This window comes from Amborella trichopoda, chromosome 11 (assembly GCF_054954075.1).
Source record: "Amborella trichopoda isolate Santa Cruz 75 chromosome 11, AtrichopodaSantaCruz75HAP2 v2.0, whole genome shotgun sequence".
Taxonomy (NCBI): Eukaryota; Viridiplantae; Streptophyta; class Magnoliopsida; order Amborellales; family Amborellaceae; genus Amborella; species Amborella trichopoda.
Window position 1 is genome coordinate 43,959,066 of NC_142346.1, and position 19,821 is coordinate 43,978,886.

The 19,821-nt window shown below is 33.5% G+C and overlaps 1 protein-coding gene across 21 annotated transcripts; it reads left to right on the plus strand.

Annotated features, from left to right (window-relative positions):
• Positions 1–7,135: 7,135 nt before the first annotated feature.
• Positions 7,136–14,332, plus strand: TBL7 (TRICHOME BIREFRINGENCE-LIKE 7). 21 transcript variants are annotated; one of them, XR_016043544.1, is made up of 6 exons: positions 7,136–8,206; positions 8,282–8,490; positions 8,995–9,384; positions 13,002–13,164; positions 13,261–13,328; positions 13,863–14,332. XR_016043544.1 is itself a non-coding variant. In XM_088850686.1 (6 exons), exons 2-6 carry the CDS (start codon positions 8,120–8,122, stop codon positions 14,161–14,163), a joined length of 1,146 nt encoding a protein of 381 aa, XP_088706812.1. In that variant the 5' UTR covers positions 7,136–7,219; positions 8,083–8,119; the 3' UTR covers positions 14,164–14,332. The 21 variants fall into 21 exon arrangements, 11 of the variants coding, with proteins under 11 accessions (XP_088706812.1, XP_011628571.2, XP_020531764.1 ...); XR_016043547.1 differs by having other exon boundaries at positions 7,136–7,219; positions 8,083–8,490; XR_016043542.1 differs by having other exon boundaries at positions 7,136–7,219; positions 8,083–8,490; positions 13,006–13,164.
• Positions 14,333–19,821: the final 5,489 nt, after the last annotated feature.

Consider the following 19,821-nt stretch of genomic DNA (forward strand, 5'->3'; position numbering starts at 1 on the left):
AAGATCAAAGATCTTTTTTATTCGAAATTTTGGGAACCACTTAAAATTCAGTAGATAATTCCATTTAAAAGAAAATTTTGAATTTTAAATTTTCTAACACTTAGATTTCATCCTTTAAAAATTGGACGACTTCTTTTCAAACTTGAGACGTTATTTTTTAAGCTCATGAAGAATAAAATTTGAAATTTTCTTTTTATTGAGTACAACAAATGAGTTGAAGACGACATCCCTAAAATCTGTGTCTTAAGAAGGGATTGTATACTATGAGAACATTTATCTCTATTCCAGGGATGTTACAATTACTCTTAACCATTAGATGTCAAATTGGATGGTTTAGGAAGTGTCATGAAATTTGAGATTATTTTTTTTTTTAACTTTAAATCTAGACACCGACACTTTTACAATGACACAATTTGAAATGTGACAGATAAAAGTAAACGTGAACTCCTTATATCAAAAGTAAATGGCCACTTTAAATACTTTTTCTCATACAACTACTCCTACTTTGAGTTTTGATTTGCACCATGAAAAGATAAATTTTAAATATTTTATATTACAAGTTACTCTCTTTCAGCTATTTCTGATTAAGGCATATTTAATGGCATTGTGCACACAAGGTTAAAATGGGACATAGACAAACAGCTGCAAAAATCTTGGCGCACAAATAACTGCAATTGAGTCTTCATTCATTCGTGAAAGAGACTAGTTACATCGAAGAAAAGACACCATTGAAAGAGAGAGAGAGAGAGCCATGGAAAATATGCACAGTAACATAGAAGAAAGGACCTTCCATCTCGAGATAGAGAGAGAGTCACGGAAATTATGCAAAGTATGGTTTAAAAACTCGGTGATTTGGATCGGAATTGGTCAATTTGAGTTGAGATTTGTCGAGCTGAACTGGAACTCAAAAAATATCGGGAACTAGCCGGTTCTCCCATGAACGGACCAGCTCAATCCGGTCCTTATCGGTTTTCTTGCATAACCCCTTACCGGTTTTCTTGCAAAACCGACCGGTTATGTCAAAGAACATGTATGAAGCGGGTAGAACCAGCACCAATTAATTTTTTTATTTATTTTAGGAAACTGATCTGAATCGCCGATCCTTCGAACCAGATCAAAATCCAAAGGGGCCAGCTAGGTCATCGATACCTTTTCTTTTAAACCTGGTGCAGTTACATAGAAGAAAGATATCCCATCGAGAGAGAGATTGACGGGAAATATGCCTGCCTTTATGCCAACGAACAAAATAAAGCTTCTTGTCTCCACCAGCCTCAACTTCATTTTGTTTTGTTTGGTGGGATCTTTTTTTTTTTTTTTGTCTTTTTTAATACTAGCGTGGTAATATTTTAATCAATGGAAATTTGTCAAAATAATCTATCACATTGACTCTTTAATATTTGGCAAAAATTTATGCGACAAATTTCTATCACATTGGCTCTTTAATATTTCAAAAAGTTTATATAATGGAGGCCTTAAACAATCAAATTAAGACGCATATCAAAAATTCACTAAAAGAAGTTGCTTTGGTACCCAAAAATCCTCAAATTGATCAGATATATAGACACGAGAAACAATGGATTTCAAATCTTGAAAATAGTGTATCTTATAATTCATTTTCAGACTGTCAATTCTCAAGTTTTTCAAGTGTTTATAGATTTGTTTGATCCACACTATTTTTGAAGCATTAAATTTTATAATAAGATATAAAAATAAATTTTCAAACCATCACAAAGATTTCCGGTATTGAAACATCTTTTAACATTATTTGAAAGTGCACCTTGCTTTGATGGTTTAGGGCATCAGCCTTATACAAACCACATCCTTAATATTTTACCCTTATGTTTTGAATTAATTTCAAAATTCGCACAAAATACACGTGTTTTTTATTTGAAATAGTAAAAAAACACATTAGAGCAAACATTCAATCCTCTCCCCAATAACTCCATGTCGATCTTTATCATTTATAGTCATCATCATTAGAGTCTTTTTCCAACTATTTGAAGTCGACTTCTTCATTACTAGTACATGCAATAATTAGCTTAGGAAAACTAAGCTTCAAAATACCATCATTGCCTCTAATTAATCTTCTCACTCATGTTCAGTCAGGATTCCCTAAAGCACTTCTATCAAAATTGAGTTTATCCAATCTTGACAAATAAGTCCACCTAGCTACCCTCTTTCCCACTCCCACATTAGTCAAAGACTTTTTCAAACTAATTTGGGTCGGCTACATAAATCAGAGTCCTCCATTCTGCTCTATTAAGGGTTATACCCTAAATAAGGTCATAGGTCCCCATATCTCTTTTCACTATTTGAAACCATATCCTTTTGGGCCTACCTCTTATCCTTTTTCAGCCTTTCACTTAAACTAACTCGTACTTTCTAACAAATCGTATTATATCCACCTATACATGGCCAGCCCACCTAAGTCTAGGAAAGGAGCTGAGCTTAACACCTAGTTACCACATCGTGGTTTCCATTCTTATTCCTAACACCCTCAATTAACACCATCAAAATGTAACTCCCTACTCTATTAAAAAATAATAATAATAAACGGGTAGGGGTCAGTCTTCCCTACTAAATTACCAAAAAAAAAAAAAAAAAACCACCTAAGCCTACTTCTTCTCATCTTATCACCTAAGCCTACTTTCTTTAAATCGTTTTGTACTCTCTATCCTAATTATAATGGTTTCCCCTACTTTCATAGATCTATTTGTATTAAGTGGAGCCTCATTGTCCACGTGCGCCATATATGACCTTATGCTCTTAGCAATATTGAACCATTGCATGCTTCCATATAAGGAAAATTGTTTCATGCAGGTTAGACTGTACTTCTGCATATGCGGTCCAGAAAGTGCACGGCATCCATCTTAAAGATCGATACCAGTAGGTGTTCTATCTAAAAACAATGAAAACTAACAGTTCAAATGTTTTTTTACTAGAATTATTATTTCTAGTCTTTAAAATTTATTTATTTATTCATATTCATGATCTCCATGTTAGAGGTTACATGTCCTTAAAAATTAAGTCTTAAAATACATCTCAAAAATAAATTTATTGAGAGGCCCGCATTTCTACATGTGCGAGCTTCGCCGCATAGAAACCGGGTCCTTCACATAAAACACCTTTCATTTTAAAAGAACAAAAAAAAAAGTTATTGAAGGGGTGATGAGAAATAAAAGAAGTAAACGAGACAACAAAAATCTGAAAAGACAAAATTGCATACAAGAAAGTTCACGGGAAAATTTATCGATATGCACATAAGTGATGAACTATATAATATTTTACTCATAAATTTTGATTTAATTTCAAAATTTCCATCAAAATTCTCATAATCGAGGAGTTGGAGTAGTTGAAAAGGGTAAAATGTTAAATGGTTGATAAGCTAGGTGTATTTTGATAAATTTCTTTATACATAAATAACAAGAGATCAATGTATTTAGCCTTTCACTCATATTGATTTATTTAGTTTCGAAACACCCTTCAAAATATACATGACCATGAATTGGAATCGTAGAAAAAGGTTAAATTGTTAGAAAGTTAGATGTATTTTGGTAAATTGTCCAAAATAATATTGTATTATGGTATTGAAATAGAAGAATACCATAAATCATAAAAAGGGATAGTACACGTAGAAATCATATATCATGTGCACGATGTACAAATGCTACACTTTAATATTGTATTTTAATTTTTATTTTTTCTATTAATTTGACTGAAATAAAAAATTGAAGGTATACCTAAAAAAGTATCAAAAATATTTTAAAAAAATAAATTGATCTAAATGCCATAAATCATTGAGGGGAATACAAGGTGAATTTTATCAGTTTTAAAAATTATTATTTTTTAGGTGCGCCTTATTGAGATCGTGAGAGCCCGCGCTTAAAATTAAAATATTAAAAAACACTCATGGTCGTTTTTTGTTTTTTGTTCTGTTTGAACGGTAATAACACTCATGGTTGTTCATTGTAGCATGAAATATTGATAGTGGTTGTGGTGTCCACGTCATTTAGACGAAACACATTCCATCAAGAGGTGACCATTAGATATAACATGAGAAAGTATTCATATAAAATAATTTAGAAAAGTATAAAGTGATGGAGAAGTAAGGTAAACATCAAAAATCCACCCAAATAGGTTGTTTCGATGCGGACATATAAAGCAAAAAAGAATAAAATATAAAATAAAATATAAAATCGTAAAAGAACATGTATTGTAACACATTATCTTGACCATTGAGTTGGTAATCGAAAATCACCTCACAATAGGTTTTCTCATTATTCAAAAATAGTTTTGGTTATTGTGAAAACCATTTTATATAGGAGCTTTATAAGCCATTTTGTAGAGAGGAGATTTGGAGCGGAATAATTCTTGTAAAGATTGAGATTGGGGTTTTGGGTAAAACCTTAGCTATCATTGTGTCCTATTTGGAGTGGTTTCATAAGTGGAAGAAGCATATTCGTATGATGGAATCGACAATGGATGTTGGTTTGAAAAAGAAAAATATTTTGAGTTCCAAAAATAGTGCATCTTGCAATAAATTATGTAGATCGTCTATTTTTAAGATTTTCATATGTTTATATATGTACTTGATTTTAACTATTTTTAGAATTCAAAATTTTATAATTTGATATGAAAATAGATTTTCAGATAATCTTAATAAATTTTTACACCAATACTAGAAATATGGTTTCAATACTAGAAATCTTTGTAATAGTCTTAAAATATATTTTTATCTCTAATTATAATATTTAATGCTTCAAAAATAGTGTAGATCGAGCAAATCTATGAAAAATTGAAAATCTTAAAAATTAAAGATTCAAAAATACATTAAAAGATGTACTATTTCCAAAACTTGAAATCCATTTTTTTTCTCATGTCTATGCATCTTGAGGTCGAGATGATCAATTTGAGGATCTTTGGAGATCAAAACAATCTCTTCCAGTAAAATTTGTTAGATACGCCCTAATTTGATTGTTTAAAACCTTGCACTTATATAAACTTTATATATATAGAGAGAGGAGCATGTTATCAGGAGCAAAAAGTTCATGTGTATTTTCTGTCAGCATACACTAAAATTTAACAAAAAAAAAAAGGTCAAAAACTAGAATTGCCATTTTGTGATTGAAGAAGCAAGGATATTAATGATATTACTGGTATGCGGTCTGGGCTTTTTTATGACTCCTAACAAGCGATCGTATAGGCATTAACTGAAGCCACCGTCCACGCGCTTTACGTACTCATCCTCACTTTACACTATATGCATTGGGGCCGTACTCGTAGAGGCCGCATTCGTATATTTGCATCCCCCGGGCTATTCTAAAGATAGAAATAAATGGTTTCTCGAAAAAATAAAAACTAATAATATAAATATTTTTTTAAAAGAAATATTTAGTTTCTAACTCATTATTTCTTTAGTATTAATAACGTTTATATTAGATATCATATATTCTTTAAAAATTGGGACCAACGCCCATTTTGAGAATGGATTATTAAGGGGGGGCCATATGTTTAAATACGAGTACGGGGACCCATAAAAAACAACGGCAATGCCCTCAGTTGTTTTATAACTTTTTTTTTGTTTACAATGTTTAGTGAGTCCACCCACTTATCTATTTTATAAGTCCTCTCTCCAAAAATCCTAGAGATAAATCTTGGATCTATGAATTGAGAATCTCAATATTGGTGAATATAAATATGAGTAACGACACTATGAGACTCCCCACATTCATGCGAGTAGGACCTCAAAATATCATTATTAAATTTTGACACAAATTTCTAAAAAAATTATCACCATACGTGTGAGACTTGGGTGAATGAGTTTATTGATAAATTTTTTAGAGGTCTATACTAAATTTAATGGCGATCTTTTGGGGTTCTACTTATATAGGCGTGGGAGGGTCTCAGAGTATCATTACTCTATAAATATACAAAAGGAAAAAAACTTAAAAATTAAAAATAAACTTTTACATTGTTAATACTTTTGTGTTTAGGTGGGCAAGCGAGCTAGCATATGAGACTCACAGTTTCCAAAATTTTAAATAAAAAAATCTTTCCAAGTAAATCTTCTGACCACCATTAAAAGACCGGATGACTCAAACTAAGCTTGCATAAACGAAAGGCAATTATTGTATGTTAGAAATATAATAAGTGGGAGTCAGATGAATATCAAATTTTTCATATATATATATATATATATATATATATATATATATATATATACTACAAATAGAAACTTTAGCACTTATACACATTACAGGTATGCTCTCAAAATAAAAGAAAAAAAAAGTAAATATGTACAAAAAGTGTAGGCAAAATATACTTACCCTGGAGCACCCAGATCACCTTGTCTCCTTAAACAATTAGGAAAAACAATTACGACTATTTTTTTTGTCATTTGTGGGAACCAAAGACTTAAATAATTAGGAAAAAGTTTATACAAGGGTGAGGCCCTAAACAATTAAATTTAGGTGCACCTAAAAAATTCATTAGAAGAGGTTGTTTTGATGCTCCAAAAATCCTCAAATCAATTATCTCGACCTCAAGATGCATAAACATGAGAAAAAATTGATTTCGAGACTTGAAAATAGTGCATTTTGTAATGAATTTTTTGGAACGTCAATTTTCAAGATTATCAAGTGTTCATAGATCTGGCCGATCTACACTATTTTTAAAGCTCCTAATTTTATAATTAAAGATGACAATAAATTTTCAGGCCATCACAAAGATTTTCAATATTGAAATAATATATTTCAATACTATTTCAAGGTACCTTTTACTTTGATTGTTTAGGGTCTCGGCCTTAGGCAACTGGCACCCAAACAATTAATGGTTTAAGAGAGAAAAGAAAAAAAAAACATAGATTTTTCTAAATTATTAGGATAAGGCTTGGATGAAGATAATGATAATTTACTTTAAAAAAAAGATAAAAAAAAAAAAAAAAAGAGTGACTTCTCAAAATTTCTTAGGAACTATCTAATGGGAAAATCTAGTTGTTTATAAAGTCAAAATCCAAATATTTTCTGTCATTAATATTACCTCTAGTGATGCATGAAATTTCCACTATAAAGTTTTTTACAAGTAACTATTTTGTTTGAAGGAGTTATTGTAGACAATGATCCCACGAGAGCATTCCATAGGAGCCAATTAGTTTTTCATGATTCAACCGAAACATAGATTTGTTGTCTGACACTGAAGTTGTACTGTAATTTCAACACAGGTGTGTCTTTCTCCCTAAAATCTAATAATAATATTGAATTTCTCAATCCTTCCTCTTGTTTCATGGCTGCCAACTCAGAGAGAAATAATTCCCTCTGAAAACCCAAATTAGGGTTTTTGAACCCAAAAGAGAATAAACAGCGTCGAATCCATTTCCTCAATTCAATGGTTGCACCTAATTTTCGCAACCAATTTACGTCTGTTTCATGGACACATACCCAGCTTTTTTACTCTAGGTTGTAATTTCTCTCTCTAGGATTTTCTGTTGGACCTGTTTCTCTTTTTCAAGGTTCCATGGTTTTCTCTTCCTTTTAACTCGTTCTATGCAGTACAGATCTAGAGATAGACCTAGTATTTGTTCTTAATGATGGGATTATGCTTGATTTCTTGCTCTAGAGCTTTCATCCCTGCTCCTGCTTTCTAGGTTCTTTTCAATCTCTCTCGTACATTAGATATAGGAATAAACTGCAGATCTAGAGAAGAGGAATCAATAGAATTAATTCTGAAATTGTGCAAATTGGGTGTTGGTTTGCAAAGTATTTTTTAAGGCTGCCTTACCAGTGTTCGTAAGAGCTCCATATGGACGAAAAAATTTTAAAGATAATAGATGAATGGGTGATTACTGACAATTGAATGTTGCCATGATTTATTTGTTTATTAGGCATTGTATTGCAACAATTTTATGATTTGTTTATTGGGTCGAAGCAATCTTGATGTTATAGATATTATTGTCTTAGAAATGGAATTAAGACTTGTAAAACCATTGGAATTGAGTTACAGAGAGTTTTGTATTGTTATTTGATATTGGAGGGGCATTTTTTTTTTTTTTTCCGTGAAATTCATGATGGGTCTCCCTGTTACTAGCCCGAGATCTCATGTAGCAACGGAACAGAAGACTCCTATGAGTAATGTCGGTCGAAAAAGCTTCAATTCTCGGGTTTCGGTGCATAGAAAGAGCTGGGTCTCGAGATCTTTCTACCTATTGATGGTGATTTTTTCTGTTGTTTCAACTTATATAATTTTAGGTCAAGATTATATTCATGTGTTTCCAACCATTGGGCAGAAAAGTTTTGATGGGATCTTTGGATATTGGGCAAGCAATAAAAGCTGTAATGTGTTCAGTGGAAGCTGGGTTATTGATCAAAGTTACCCATTGTACAATAGTTCTCTTTGCCCATTCGTCGAGAGAGGTTTCAATTGTGAGAGAAATGGGCGGCCGGATAACGAATACATGAAATTAAGATGGCAGCCTCATAACTGTGATATCCCAAGGTAACTTAGTAGATTTCCTCTTTATTCCCAGTTTACCTCTATTTCTTTCATCCATTTTGTTGCATTTTGGTAATTAGGTTCATAGTTCTTTTGCTATTTCCTTAATTTTGTCAATGGAGTGATCAATCCAGATTTTGAATTTCATATTATACTGGTTTGAAGATTGGTTCTTTAGTAAATCTATGAGGCAAACCCAATTTAGATTAATTAATGTCACCCTTATAAATGCCAGAATTCATGCTGTAAAACTTCTAACAATGAAACATAATTTTCCTTCCTTCCCCTTTTCTCTCTCAATCTCAAAAGCCTAAGTATTATGTTTTCCTTCGCAACATGCAGTATTGAGATGAACCATTCTTTGTTTGATTTTATGGGCTTCATGGTCGTTGTATTCCATTTCATTTTCTTGCTGGAATTTGGTTGTTTTAAAATGAAGAATTTTCTTTGTCATATGTTATGTACGGGCCACTCCGTCTTGATACTTTGATCACCTGGTGTGTATAGGTTTGATGTACAAAGTGTATTACAAAGGCTTCGGGGATTACGGATTGTTTTTGTTGGTGATTCAATGGGCAGGACACAATGGGAGTCTCTTATCTGTCTGCTTATGACTGGTGTAGAAGACAAACGCTCTGTATATGAAGTGAATGGGAACAAAATTACAAAGCAAATCAGGTTTTTGGGTGTTAGGTTTCGGTCCCATAATATCACCCTGGAATATTTTCGATCACCTTTCCTTGTACAGAGGAGCAGCCCACCAAAGAATGCTCCTAAAAGGGTCAAATCGACTGTTAAGCTGGACAGATTGGATTCTATTAGCAAGAGGTGGATTCAATCTGATTTCTTGATTTTTAATTCAGGGCAGTGGTGGACACATATGAAGACATTTGATGTGTAAGTATTCCTCTCTCATCCTAATTTTATCATTTTTTGCAGGGTCACTTATTCTAATGTAGCGAACAAAATTTCAACTTACCTTGCAAGTATTTTATTAGTTGCAAGTATTTTATTAGTGAAATTATTTTAGTGGTAGAGAAACTGGGAAAAAAAATGGGAAAACTTAGAACAGGGGAACAAAGAACGATATCTTGCAAGATGAAATTGGCCAAGGTGATCAATATTTGAGTTTGACCACTTTTGTGTCACTGTTCTTTCTTATTTAGATGTTGATAAAATTAGCTCTAGTTGAATTTGAAGAAATTTGTGGTGTAGCGGTGCTAAATTCATCTTTGGTGGCTTGCGTGCCTAATAGTACACTAAAAGTTTTGAAATGTAAGGAGTTGCCGATTTGACTTGAGTCAAGTTGATAGAAAAATCATGTCTTTGCTATTTACTCAGATAATAACTAGTTTAGCTTTTAATCCTTACTCTGAATGAAGATATGTAGAATGGAAGTGGAATGGGTAAAGTTAAGATTATTTGAGTAATCTTTTCACAATACGACTATGTGATTTTTCAATTTTTCCTATTGAGGTGTTGAGTCTGGAGTTATGTGAGATTAGACAGTCTGAATTATGTCCTAGTTCATAGCTACATTAGTTCATTCGTCTCAAAGTTGTCATGCCAATGTATTGTGATGAAATGAGCTCCTGCTGCATAGTTGCCAGAAACAAATAGCATGGTCTCTTATTCTTGGCATACATGTACGATAGTTTTTGTTGTTCTATTATTAACCTTGCAAGGGAAGAAGGCTTGACGCATAATATTCTACTTGCTGAAAGAAAAGAGCATTTTCCCCTTTTAAACCCTCTTCCATTGCTAGGTTCGGGGTGTTGAATTTATTATTTGGGAATTTTTTTCTGAAGCACTTCAGCCAAAAATCTTCAGAAAAAGAAATATCACCATAATTGTTTTTGGGAACCTGTTACGAAGGACAATCAGGTTCGGATGAGAGCCCAGAGAGGGTCAAAGAATTCCATTCTATGCCTCATGTTCATTGAAAGTACAAGCAATCATAGGTTCGGACATCACTACTATTATTAGATCCATTGCTAGGTTAGGGTGTAAAATTTATTATTTGGGCATTTTTTTGTGAAGCATTTCAGCCAAAAATCTTCAGAAAAATAAATAGCTCCTTAGTTGTTTTTGGGAACCTGTTATGAAGAACCATCAGGTTCAGATGAGAGCCCAGAGAGGGTCAAAGAATTCCATCCTATGCATCATGTTCATTGAAAATATAAGCAATCATAGGTTCCGACATCGCTACTATTATTAGATCTTGGACTGGACCCCTTTTTCAGCTTGATTGCAGCAAATTCCTGCATGACTTGATTCACTTCAGTACTACAGATTAGCTCTATTGTAACTTGTAAGTCCCTTGACTTCCATTTTTTGTTCTCTGTCATACACTCAACTAATCCACACTTCACTTTCTCTTCTTTTCTTTTTTTGTTTTCTTCACTTTACTGTCATAAACTCAACTATCCCATACTTCAATGTTCCATACAATTTTCCTTTTGGTTTTACTGTTATATACCTGACTCATTTTCTATATCCCTATCTTTCTTTTGATTCTGCGTGCCCATGTATCCTTCATGTTCCTTTCTTTTCTTTACATATCTATTTTTTTTTTTGGGAACGATTTGTTTCGTTCAGAAAACACTAAATTTACTGTATAATCCAAATCCCTCCTATCTGAAACACTGTAGAAGAGATCTTTGAATTTTTGATGGGCCCAAACTTGCACATTTTTCATGGTTTCGGGATTGGGTCAAGACGGTAGAGGCTAGGTTTTCATAGCCCAATGTCTCAAGTTCCATTCCTATGTAACCTTGTCAAAAAAAAAAAACCCTTTCCTGGATAAAACAAATGTTTTGCAATGATCAGTTGATTATAGCCGGTTATGTACAATGCAAGTGCTGAGTGTTTCTGTTGCTAAACAGTTAAAAAAAAAGAAAATGCTTCTGTTGCTAAGAAGAGCCTTCAAGCTATTTGTACTTAGAAGCCCAAGGCATGATGTTTTCACCTGAACATGGACCATAAAGATCTGCCAAAAATGATGCTAACCAATGTTCACATATATTTTGCAGTTCATGGCATTCTTCATTGATCAAGTTTCTTATCTGAGTTTCAAAGAGTTGGGCTTGATTTTTTAAATTTGAAGTAACTTCAGTTTCTCATTGTGTTAAGCCTCAAAAGGATCACATGTTTATTTATTCTGGAAAATATCCTCTCAATAGATTGTTCATTTATGTTTGACCCAAGTGATTTGGAGATCTGACGTATAATTTAGTTAATAAAGTAGGTTAACATGGAGATCTGGTATCCTACGGTTCTATTCAATCTCTGCTAAGACGTGAATTTTGCCAATTGGGCAAACGCAAGCTGCTTCCTTTCTCAATGCACATTAAAGATCCCATTGCCTCTTTTTCTGATGTAATTTAGCTGTTGTCTACAAACCGGTCTTTGGTGGTTTCAAAATCCGGTTTTTGCTATGTGCCTCATTTAGAAACTAAAGTGAGAAATTGATTTTGATATGTGACTTCAAAATAAATCTGAAGTACTTAAGTTCGACAAGTTTTATTTGAAAAGCAATAACTGTTTTAGAAATTTTCAAATAGGTGTATGTTCCATCTTCAAAGAACCTTGTCAGGTGTGTCTTCACAATAACTAGTACTAGTCACGAGTCAAGACACTTAAAGATCATAAGAAAACAAATAAAATAAGATAAATCACTTCCACTAAACCTGGGCTAGAATTGATGCTGTGCTCAGCTTTATCCCCAATTTGGTCCAAGTCAGTCCTCTCAATAACTGATGCAGAAGACTTAAAATCATGGTTATTTATATCAATGAGATGATGCAAAACAAAATAAAATGGAAGTCATTGTTAATTTAACTCCAAGCTCGTCCCAGTCAGACATTGAGCCCAAAATGAACTCTTAAGACTGGGGTTAGGGTTCTCAATTGGCAGATGGCCCCTGAGGCTGGTCAGTTTGGATAACGAGGCAACCCTTTGAGGAAAAAATATCCACCTTTAGATTTCTGGAGTCCCTATAAGAACCACTTGGCCTATTTTTGCAAGAAGTGCCTTCATGCACCGTTCACTGATCCTGAGTTTGAAATTGAAATTTCTCTTTAGAATTGAGAATATGCCTCAAACTGAGTAATGCATAAGAAACTTGAAATGCGAAGCATTTTGAGACACGGAATTCAATTTATGAGCTAGTGGCTAATGAGAGGGCATCAATAATCTGTTCCAAGAGAGTGGTGTGTATACGTGTGTGTGTGTGTGTTTGCTCGTATGTGAGCGCTGGCGAGAGAGACGGAGAAAGAGAGATGTCATGATTATGAGCTTTCCACCAAGTTAGGAATTTGTTTTTTTTTTGTAGTTTCCTATGTCAAACTAACATTTCTTGCTTGGAAGTCTTGTGTATGAAAGGACATGGACAAGGAAAATGCCATTTTATTTATCACATAGGGAACTCTTTTCTCTTTGCTAGCTTCTTACAGATCTAAATAAACCAGAATCTGAAACATATTGCAATTTGTGAATCTGAAACGGATTTTCAGACAGGGGCAACTATTTCCAGGTGGGTGACACTCTGAAGCTCGGCATGCCCATCACCACTGCCTTTCAAACCGCCATAACAACATGGGCTTCATGGGCTAAAGAAAACATCAACATGAATCGAACCCATGTCTTTTTTCGGACATTTGAAACATCTCACTGGAGGTGCTCTCTCTCTCTCTCTCTCTCTCTCTCTCGTACCACCACGCGCACTCACGCATGCACTTACTTCTGAGTTCATTTCATGGTTGCTAATTTCAGGTATTTTTGAGTCCTAAGTTATGCAGTGAGAATCATGTTAACTTGAATACCCATGGCTAAGGTTCAAGGTGTGCATTAACTTGCCAAGACATGCACTCTCGTATATTGTGCTTTGGAATATAGACACTTTTTCTTACCCTTTTATTTAGAATATCTCCCATCTTTTCTCCTCTCGAAATTGTGCAGAGACGTGTTATGTCTGATAGGCCAATTTTGGAGCTGTCTTTTAATACGTGTCTGTCTTTGTAAAATATAGTGATGAAATATAATCAGTTATAGTGCATTTCAAATTTTCTTTGTCTCTCTGCTTCTATCTTTATGCAAGTATTCATTTTATCTCTGCTAAAAGAATATACGTTCCCTGGGGAGCATATCGGACATTCAGTCCCTAGGGTAAAGTCTTATCTTGGAGCATTATGTAACCTCATTTACCTAGCGTCCAACTTCAACACGCGCTCAATTTTTTCTCTTTTGCTTGTGGCATTTTATCATTTATTCAACACTAGGGCATTGTTATCATTTTTTTTGCTTAGGCTTGTTGTCGTATCTATTGGGAATATGGAAACAGATATCACAACTGACTTTTGCATCTGAATTTTCAGAGATGTTGCTTCAGAGAGATCCTGCCGATTGACAAGCTATCCGATGTCAGGAACCGAAGGTCTCGATCAAAACCCATTTGCCTCAATTGTAAGAGAGGTTGTATACGGCATGAAAGCACCTGTTAAACTTCTTGACATAACGTACATGTCTGCCTTGCGATGCGATGCTCATTTGGGAAAGTGGAGTGACACACCGTCTGTGCCTGATTGCAGCCATTGGTGTCTTCCAGGTGTTCCGGATGCTTGGAATGAGCTCCTCCTCACCCTTACAGCTCCAAAAAACGGGACACAACCAGCATGAGAGAGAGAGATTTGATTTGTTTGGTAACATTCTTTATGTAAATGAGTGAAGTGCAGGAAACGAAAATGTTGGTTTTGTTTGGCATGGTTGAATTTCCACTGATCAAAGGTTGGTGTGAAATTTGCTTGAAAATCAGTAAATGGTCCGTGTGCGTGTGTTCGCGGTGAAATTTGCTCAAGAATGAGAAAACTCTCTCTCTCTCTCTCTCTCTCTCTCTTTCTCTCTCTCTTGTTGAATTATTCATGAAAAATTCTATTGAATCCAATGTATGTTTTAAAACCTAGCAATTCCCAATTTGGATGGGTAATTAGTAAAGATTAAACTGGTTTTATGATGATATGGGTCCCAAATGAGTTCCTCTTAAATCTTTTTTCTTTTTCTTTTTTTATAAAAAAAATTTACATAATATTTTTTTGAGCCCTAGCTCACTCCCCCCTTTAAACAAAAATGAATAAATAAATAATAAATAAATAAATAAAAACGTATTTTGGTTTTGTAAAAAGTTTATATAAGGTGTCGATCTTAAACTATCATAAGGTAATGTCGAAGATGTTGAAAAATCCTATAATTAATCATATCAATCTCGATATGAATGTCCATAAAAAGAAAATGGATTTCAAGTTTTAAAACTATGACATTTTCAGTATGCTATCTACAACGTCCATTTAAAAAATTGTAAGTGTTTGTAAATATGCTTGATAGTTGATTTACACTATTTTTAAGACTTTAAATTTCATAATTAATGGTCAAATAGATTTTTAGACAACCAAGATGATTTTCGGCAATCGAATTTATCATTTAGCAAGATTTAGAGGTGCGGCGTAAACACCTTATACAAGTCGGACCTTTTGATTTTATTCTGTGGGTGAGTGATTTATCTTATCAATCTGAGTTTTGAAACACTATTATCCTTTAGGATTAAGGATTGCTCTTAGTTTGCATGATTTGCATTGTAGGAGCATATTATGATCCATGTGATCCGGACAATATTATGATCAGAGTCATTGTGGTGTAAACTATGCTGGCCGGATATTGGAATAAAGAATTAGTGATATTTTGTGGTGGGACCCACTCTCAGTCATCTTATGACCCAATAATCATGCGAGTCATTTTCTGGTGTCGATTTTATTCCGTTACATTTTATGGGGAAGTCTCGTCCATGTCTTGTGGGCTGTGGGAAGGGTGCAGTGGAACCCTTTTCAATGGCACCGGTTAAACATGATCACATCCAACGCCTATTAAAGAGTTTCATATTTATGTTTGTTTTAGTTAAAATTAATAGTTCTCTAATTTATAAATATGTATTTATATGAAGAAATAAATAAAAATAAAATAAATAAAAAATATTTTTAGCAAAAGAGTTGACAAAAATACATCTGTAAATAGTTTCACGGGTATTTCAGCTGAATTTTTCAAAGATTAATGATCCTATAGGACCCTCCCCCACCCATGTGCGTAGGACCCCAAAGGATCATCATGAAAGTTGGCATGGATCTCTAGAAAAATTATCGCATAGGTGTGGGACTTGACTTTTCTATAGATCCGTGTCAAATTTAATGGTGATCCTTTGGGGTCCTACACACATGGATGGAGGAGAGTCTTATAGGATAATTTCTTTTTTTCAAAATACCTTCTTATTATTTTATTTTATATGCCATATAAAAATATGTCTCTACCTCAAATTCAAATAAATATCATTCTCAATAAAAATTAATTGTAAATCGGGAAACTCTTTTTGGGCCATTGAATAAAACTAGGTTCAATATGAGACCATTGAAAGCTGCATGCGCACTCTTCGAGCGTCCAAAATGATTATATTTTTATAGAGAAAACGGATATTTATTAAAAAAAATTATGTTCGGCAGGAATACATGATCCCAATGATTTTATGATGCTCATTTTTTTTATTTTCCTGTTTATCTTATTTTTAAAGCTCAAATTATTCTTTATTTTCTTCAACATAGCTATTTAGGTATTTTGTTTGGAAGTCCTATTTTGGCAGGAATTCCTTGGTATAACTTATTAGATAGACTTTTTTCTAAAAATATACAACAAATTTGTATCTTTGGTACAAGGAGATCACAATCACTCTTGGCCAATTGATGTGAAAATTGAGTGGTTGGAAGTATACCCCTTATTTATTTCAAATATCTAAAACAATTTTTGGAACTTTATAACAACTCAAGCTATCAGATTTCATAACAACTGCTAACGTGAATTGTGACTTCTCGATATACCAAAAGGTAAATGGTCTTGTGGTGTATGATTTCTTAAATTTTAATCTTAACTTTCACTACTTGTCCCATTCCAATTACTTCATTCTACAATATTTTTATAAAAAAAATAAACTTATATAATTAATAAGTGGATTATTTTAAGAAAAATATCAATTAAATGGTCAAACTACCGTACAAAATCATCTGTCAAATCATCTCATTTGACATTAGGAGTTAAATTTGATCTCTCAAGTACCTTTTTAAAAAATAGAAAAATATACAAGACTACCGCTTATTTTTGGCATAAGGAGTTCATAATTATTAATGACTATTAGTTGTAAAATCGGGTGGCTAAAGGTTTATGATCGATTGGGCATAGAAATCAAAATAAAAGTTCTAGAACTAAGTGATGCACCCCTAGCTATCAGATTTAATAGCCGATGGCTAAGGATGATTTTGACCTCCTTGTACTAAAAAAGAATCGTCTCATAGTATGCAATACCTTAAATAAAATGTGGCAACAAAATAACCAAATTTCCCTTGTATATATATTTTATTTTATTTTATTGAGACATCATATTAAGCTCAAATTTGGGTTGTACTCCATAATTTTTGCCATCATTAATTGAGGTGTGGTTGTGTCCAAAGGTGAGAATATCATCAATATTTAGCATAAGGGTGCGGTTTGTGTAGAGTCGAAGCTCTAAACAATCAAAGTAAAGCGCACCTTCAAATAATGTCGAGAAATGTGGTTTCTATACTGACAATCTTTGCGATGGCCTTAAAATATATTTTTATTATTAATTATAAAATTTAAAGCTTCAAAAATAGTGTAGATCGTGCAGATCTATGAAAACTTGAAAATCATAAAAATTGACAATCCAAAAATGCCTTACAAGATGCACTATTTCTAGACTTTGAAAACTATTTTTTTCTCATGTCCATGCATCTTGATGTCGAGATGATCAAGTTGAAGATATTTGAACATCAAAACAACCTCTTCTAGTGAAGGTTTTTAGGTGGGCTCTAATTTGATTGTTTAGAAGCTCGCTCTATGTAAACTTTTTCCATAATAACAATATGTGAATGCCACAACTAGTGGTCTGAACAAATATATAGTACCCATGCTTACCTTAGTTGCAAGAGTGGTAAGCTGAAATTACTCAAGACCGTGGACATGGAGCCTATTTAGGAGCACAAAGTGCCTTACGAAGTTGACATACCAAAAATGGATCTTGAGTGCCAAACCCATGTGGTTGGCGTATGTAAATTTCTTCTCAGTGGTCTCTATTGTGGACGGCAGTCTTAACATCCATCTTTCAAACAGACTTGATGAATTGATGCCAATGCAAGAGAGTTCAAATGATAGCCGTATAGGCAAGAGAAACAAAAGTTTTTCCTAATCAATTTAATGCTCTTCTGCGCATCGTTGAGCAACAAATTGGGCCATGTGACAGTCAAGCTTCAACCTATGGTTTAGCCTTCTAAAGTCATTGGCTATCAATTGCATGTTCGTGTCTCTAACCAAATCCCAATTGTGATTCACCTCTAAAGCTACAATCTCCATATTTATAGCAATACAGAGCATTAGAGATTAGATGTCTGTGAATAAGAGGATGATTTAAGTAAAGAATTAGTCGTGGCTGCAAGAGAAGAAATGTGTTGTAGGCTAAATACTGGTAAGTTAAGACCATCAAGTGGAACTGACTTACAAAGAGAATTACAAATATGCAGAGGATTAGCACTTTAACATTACTGCTCAAACTTAGATATGAAAAAGAATGTGATTTTGCCCTCTTTAGTGGTTGTTCTTCAAGATTGAGGATTTTCGGTAGCAGTAATGAATAAAATTAGATAACCATCTTTGCCCACTCTACAATAGCTCTTATACCATAATAGATTTCATAGAAATTGAAGCATTCTATCTCTTGGCATCATGAAGAGAGGAACAAAGAGAGATGAATGGAACCTTCAGATGAATTCTCGTTTGAAAAAAATGAACGCATGATAGGGTCTACACACAAAAGGTACTTCACTTTAGACCAAACTAAAACTACATTAATATGTAATGACAAAATATGACAACTTCTATAAAAAAGAATATCGCACAAAACATTTTTTTTTTTTTTTGCAAAATTATCCATCATTACATAAAGGAAAATAGTTTGATAGGGCTTTTGTCCTATTAAAAGAAGTAAATACTCACCTCATAACTCTTCAAAAATTGTAATTCAAGCATTAGAAAAATTTTATATCGATCATCTCAACTTTGAACATTATGGCTCTGAAAAAAAATTTAGTATTTCAAGCTCTAAAAATAGTGTATCGTCGTCATCGTCATAGCCTTTTTCCAATTACTTAGAGTTAGTATAGTTTATATAGATGCCAACTGGAGAATGGAATCCTTGAATGTGATGCACTTATAGTGGGATGGCAAGTGTTGCCACCCCGTCCACGTACAAATAAGTGTTTACAGTTCCACAAGATCTGTATCATTTTTTTAGTTTCAAATTTTATTGTCAGTGTTGGAAATTGATTTTAAAGCCAACATGAAAATTTCTATTGCCGAAAGTACTTTCCGGAGAAAGATTTGAGGTGAGGCTTTATTTTGTTTCCATAAAACCTCACTCTTATAGAAACGATGCGTTGCCAATATTGAACATAACCCAACTATATATACAAGTTCCGTATTGTCATTGCATCTTTTAAGGTTGGGTCACTTGCATCATGTAACCTGACCCCACTTTGATATGAGGGCTCATCTTTTAAAAAAGGGATAAAGTTTTTATAAGGCCTAGGTTTTATGGAATCAAAATAAGGGTGAGGTTTTTATAAGGAGTCAACTTTATACTATCGAAGTAAGGTGCACCTCAATAAAAAATGAAGTTTCGGTGCCTCAATGCCTAACCATGATATGAAAATATATTGTTGCCCCCAATTTTAAAATTTAAAGTTTTAGAAATAGTGACAATCAAACAAATCTATAAACACTTGAAAATCTTGAAAATTGACAGTCCAGATAATGTGTTAGAAGATGAACTGTTTTAAGGACTAGAAATCCTTTTTCTTCATGTCTATGAATCTCAAGGTTGAGAATTTGAAGGTTTTCCAGCATAGGAACAACCTTTTCTAGTGGGTTTTTTAGGTGCACCTTACCCATACAGTATAAGGTTGACACTTTATATAAACTTTTTTCTTTATTAAATGATGAGAAATTTTATGAAGTAGGTAGGGGAGGCAATGGAACTGAACACAACCCGGACCTAATGGTAGACCCAACCCAAGTCTGGGTATGGGTCTAAAAATTGGACACGACAGGTAGGGTCCGAATCCAAATCTTAGACCTGAATACTATTCGTATCTAGGCTTGGGTCTGTGTCGATGTAACCTGTACCTGGACCTAACCTGAATAGTGTTGATATCTAAATAATATTTAATATAT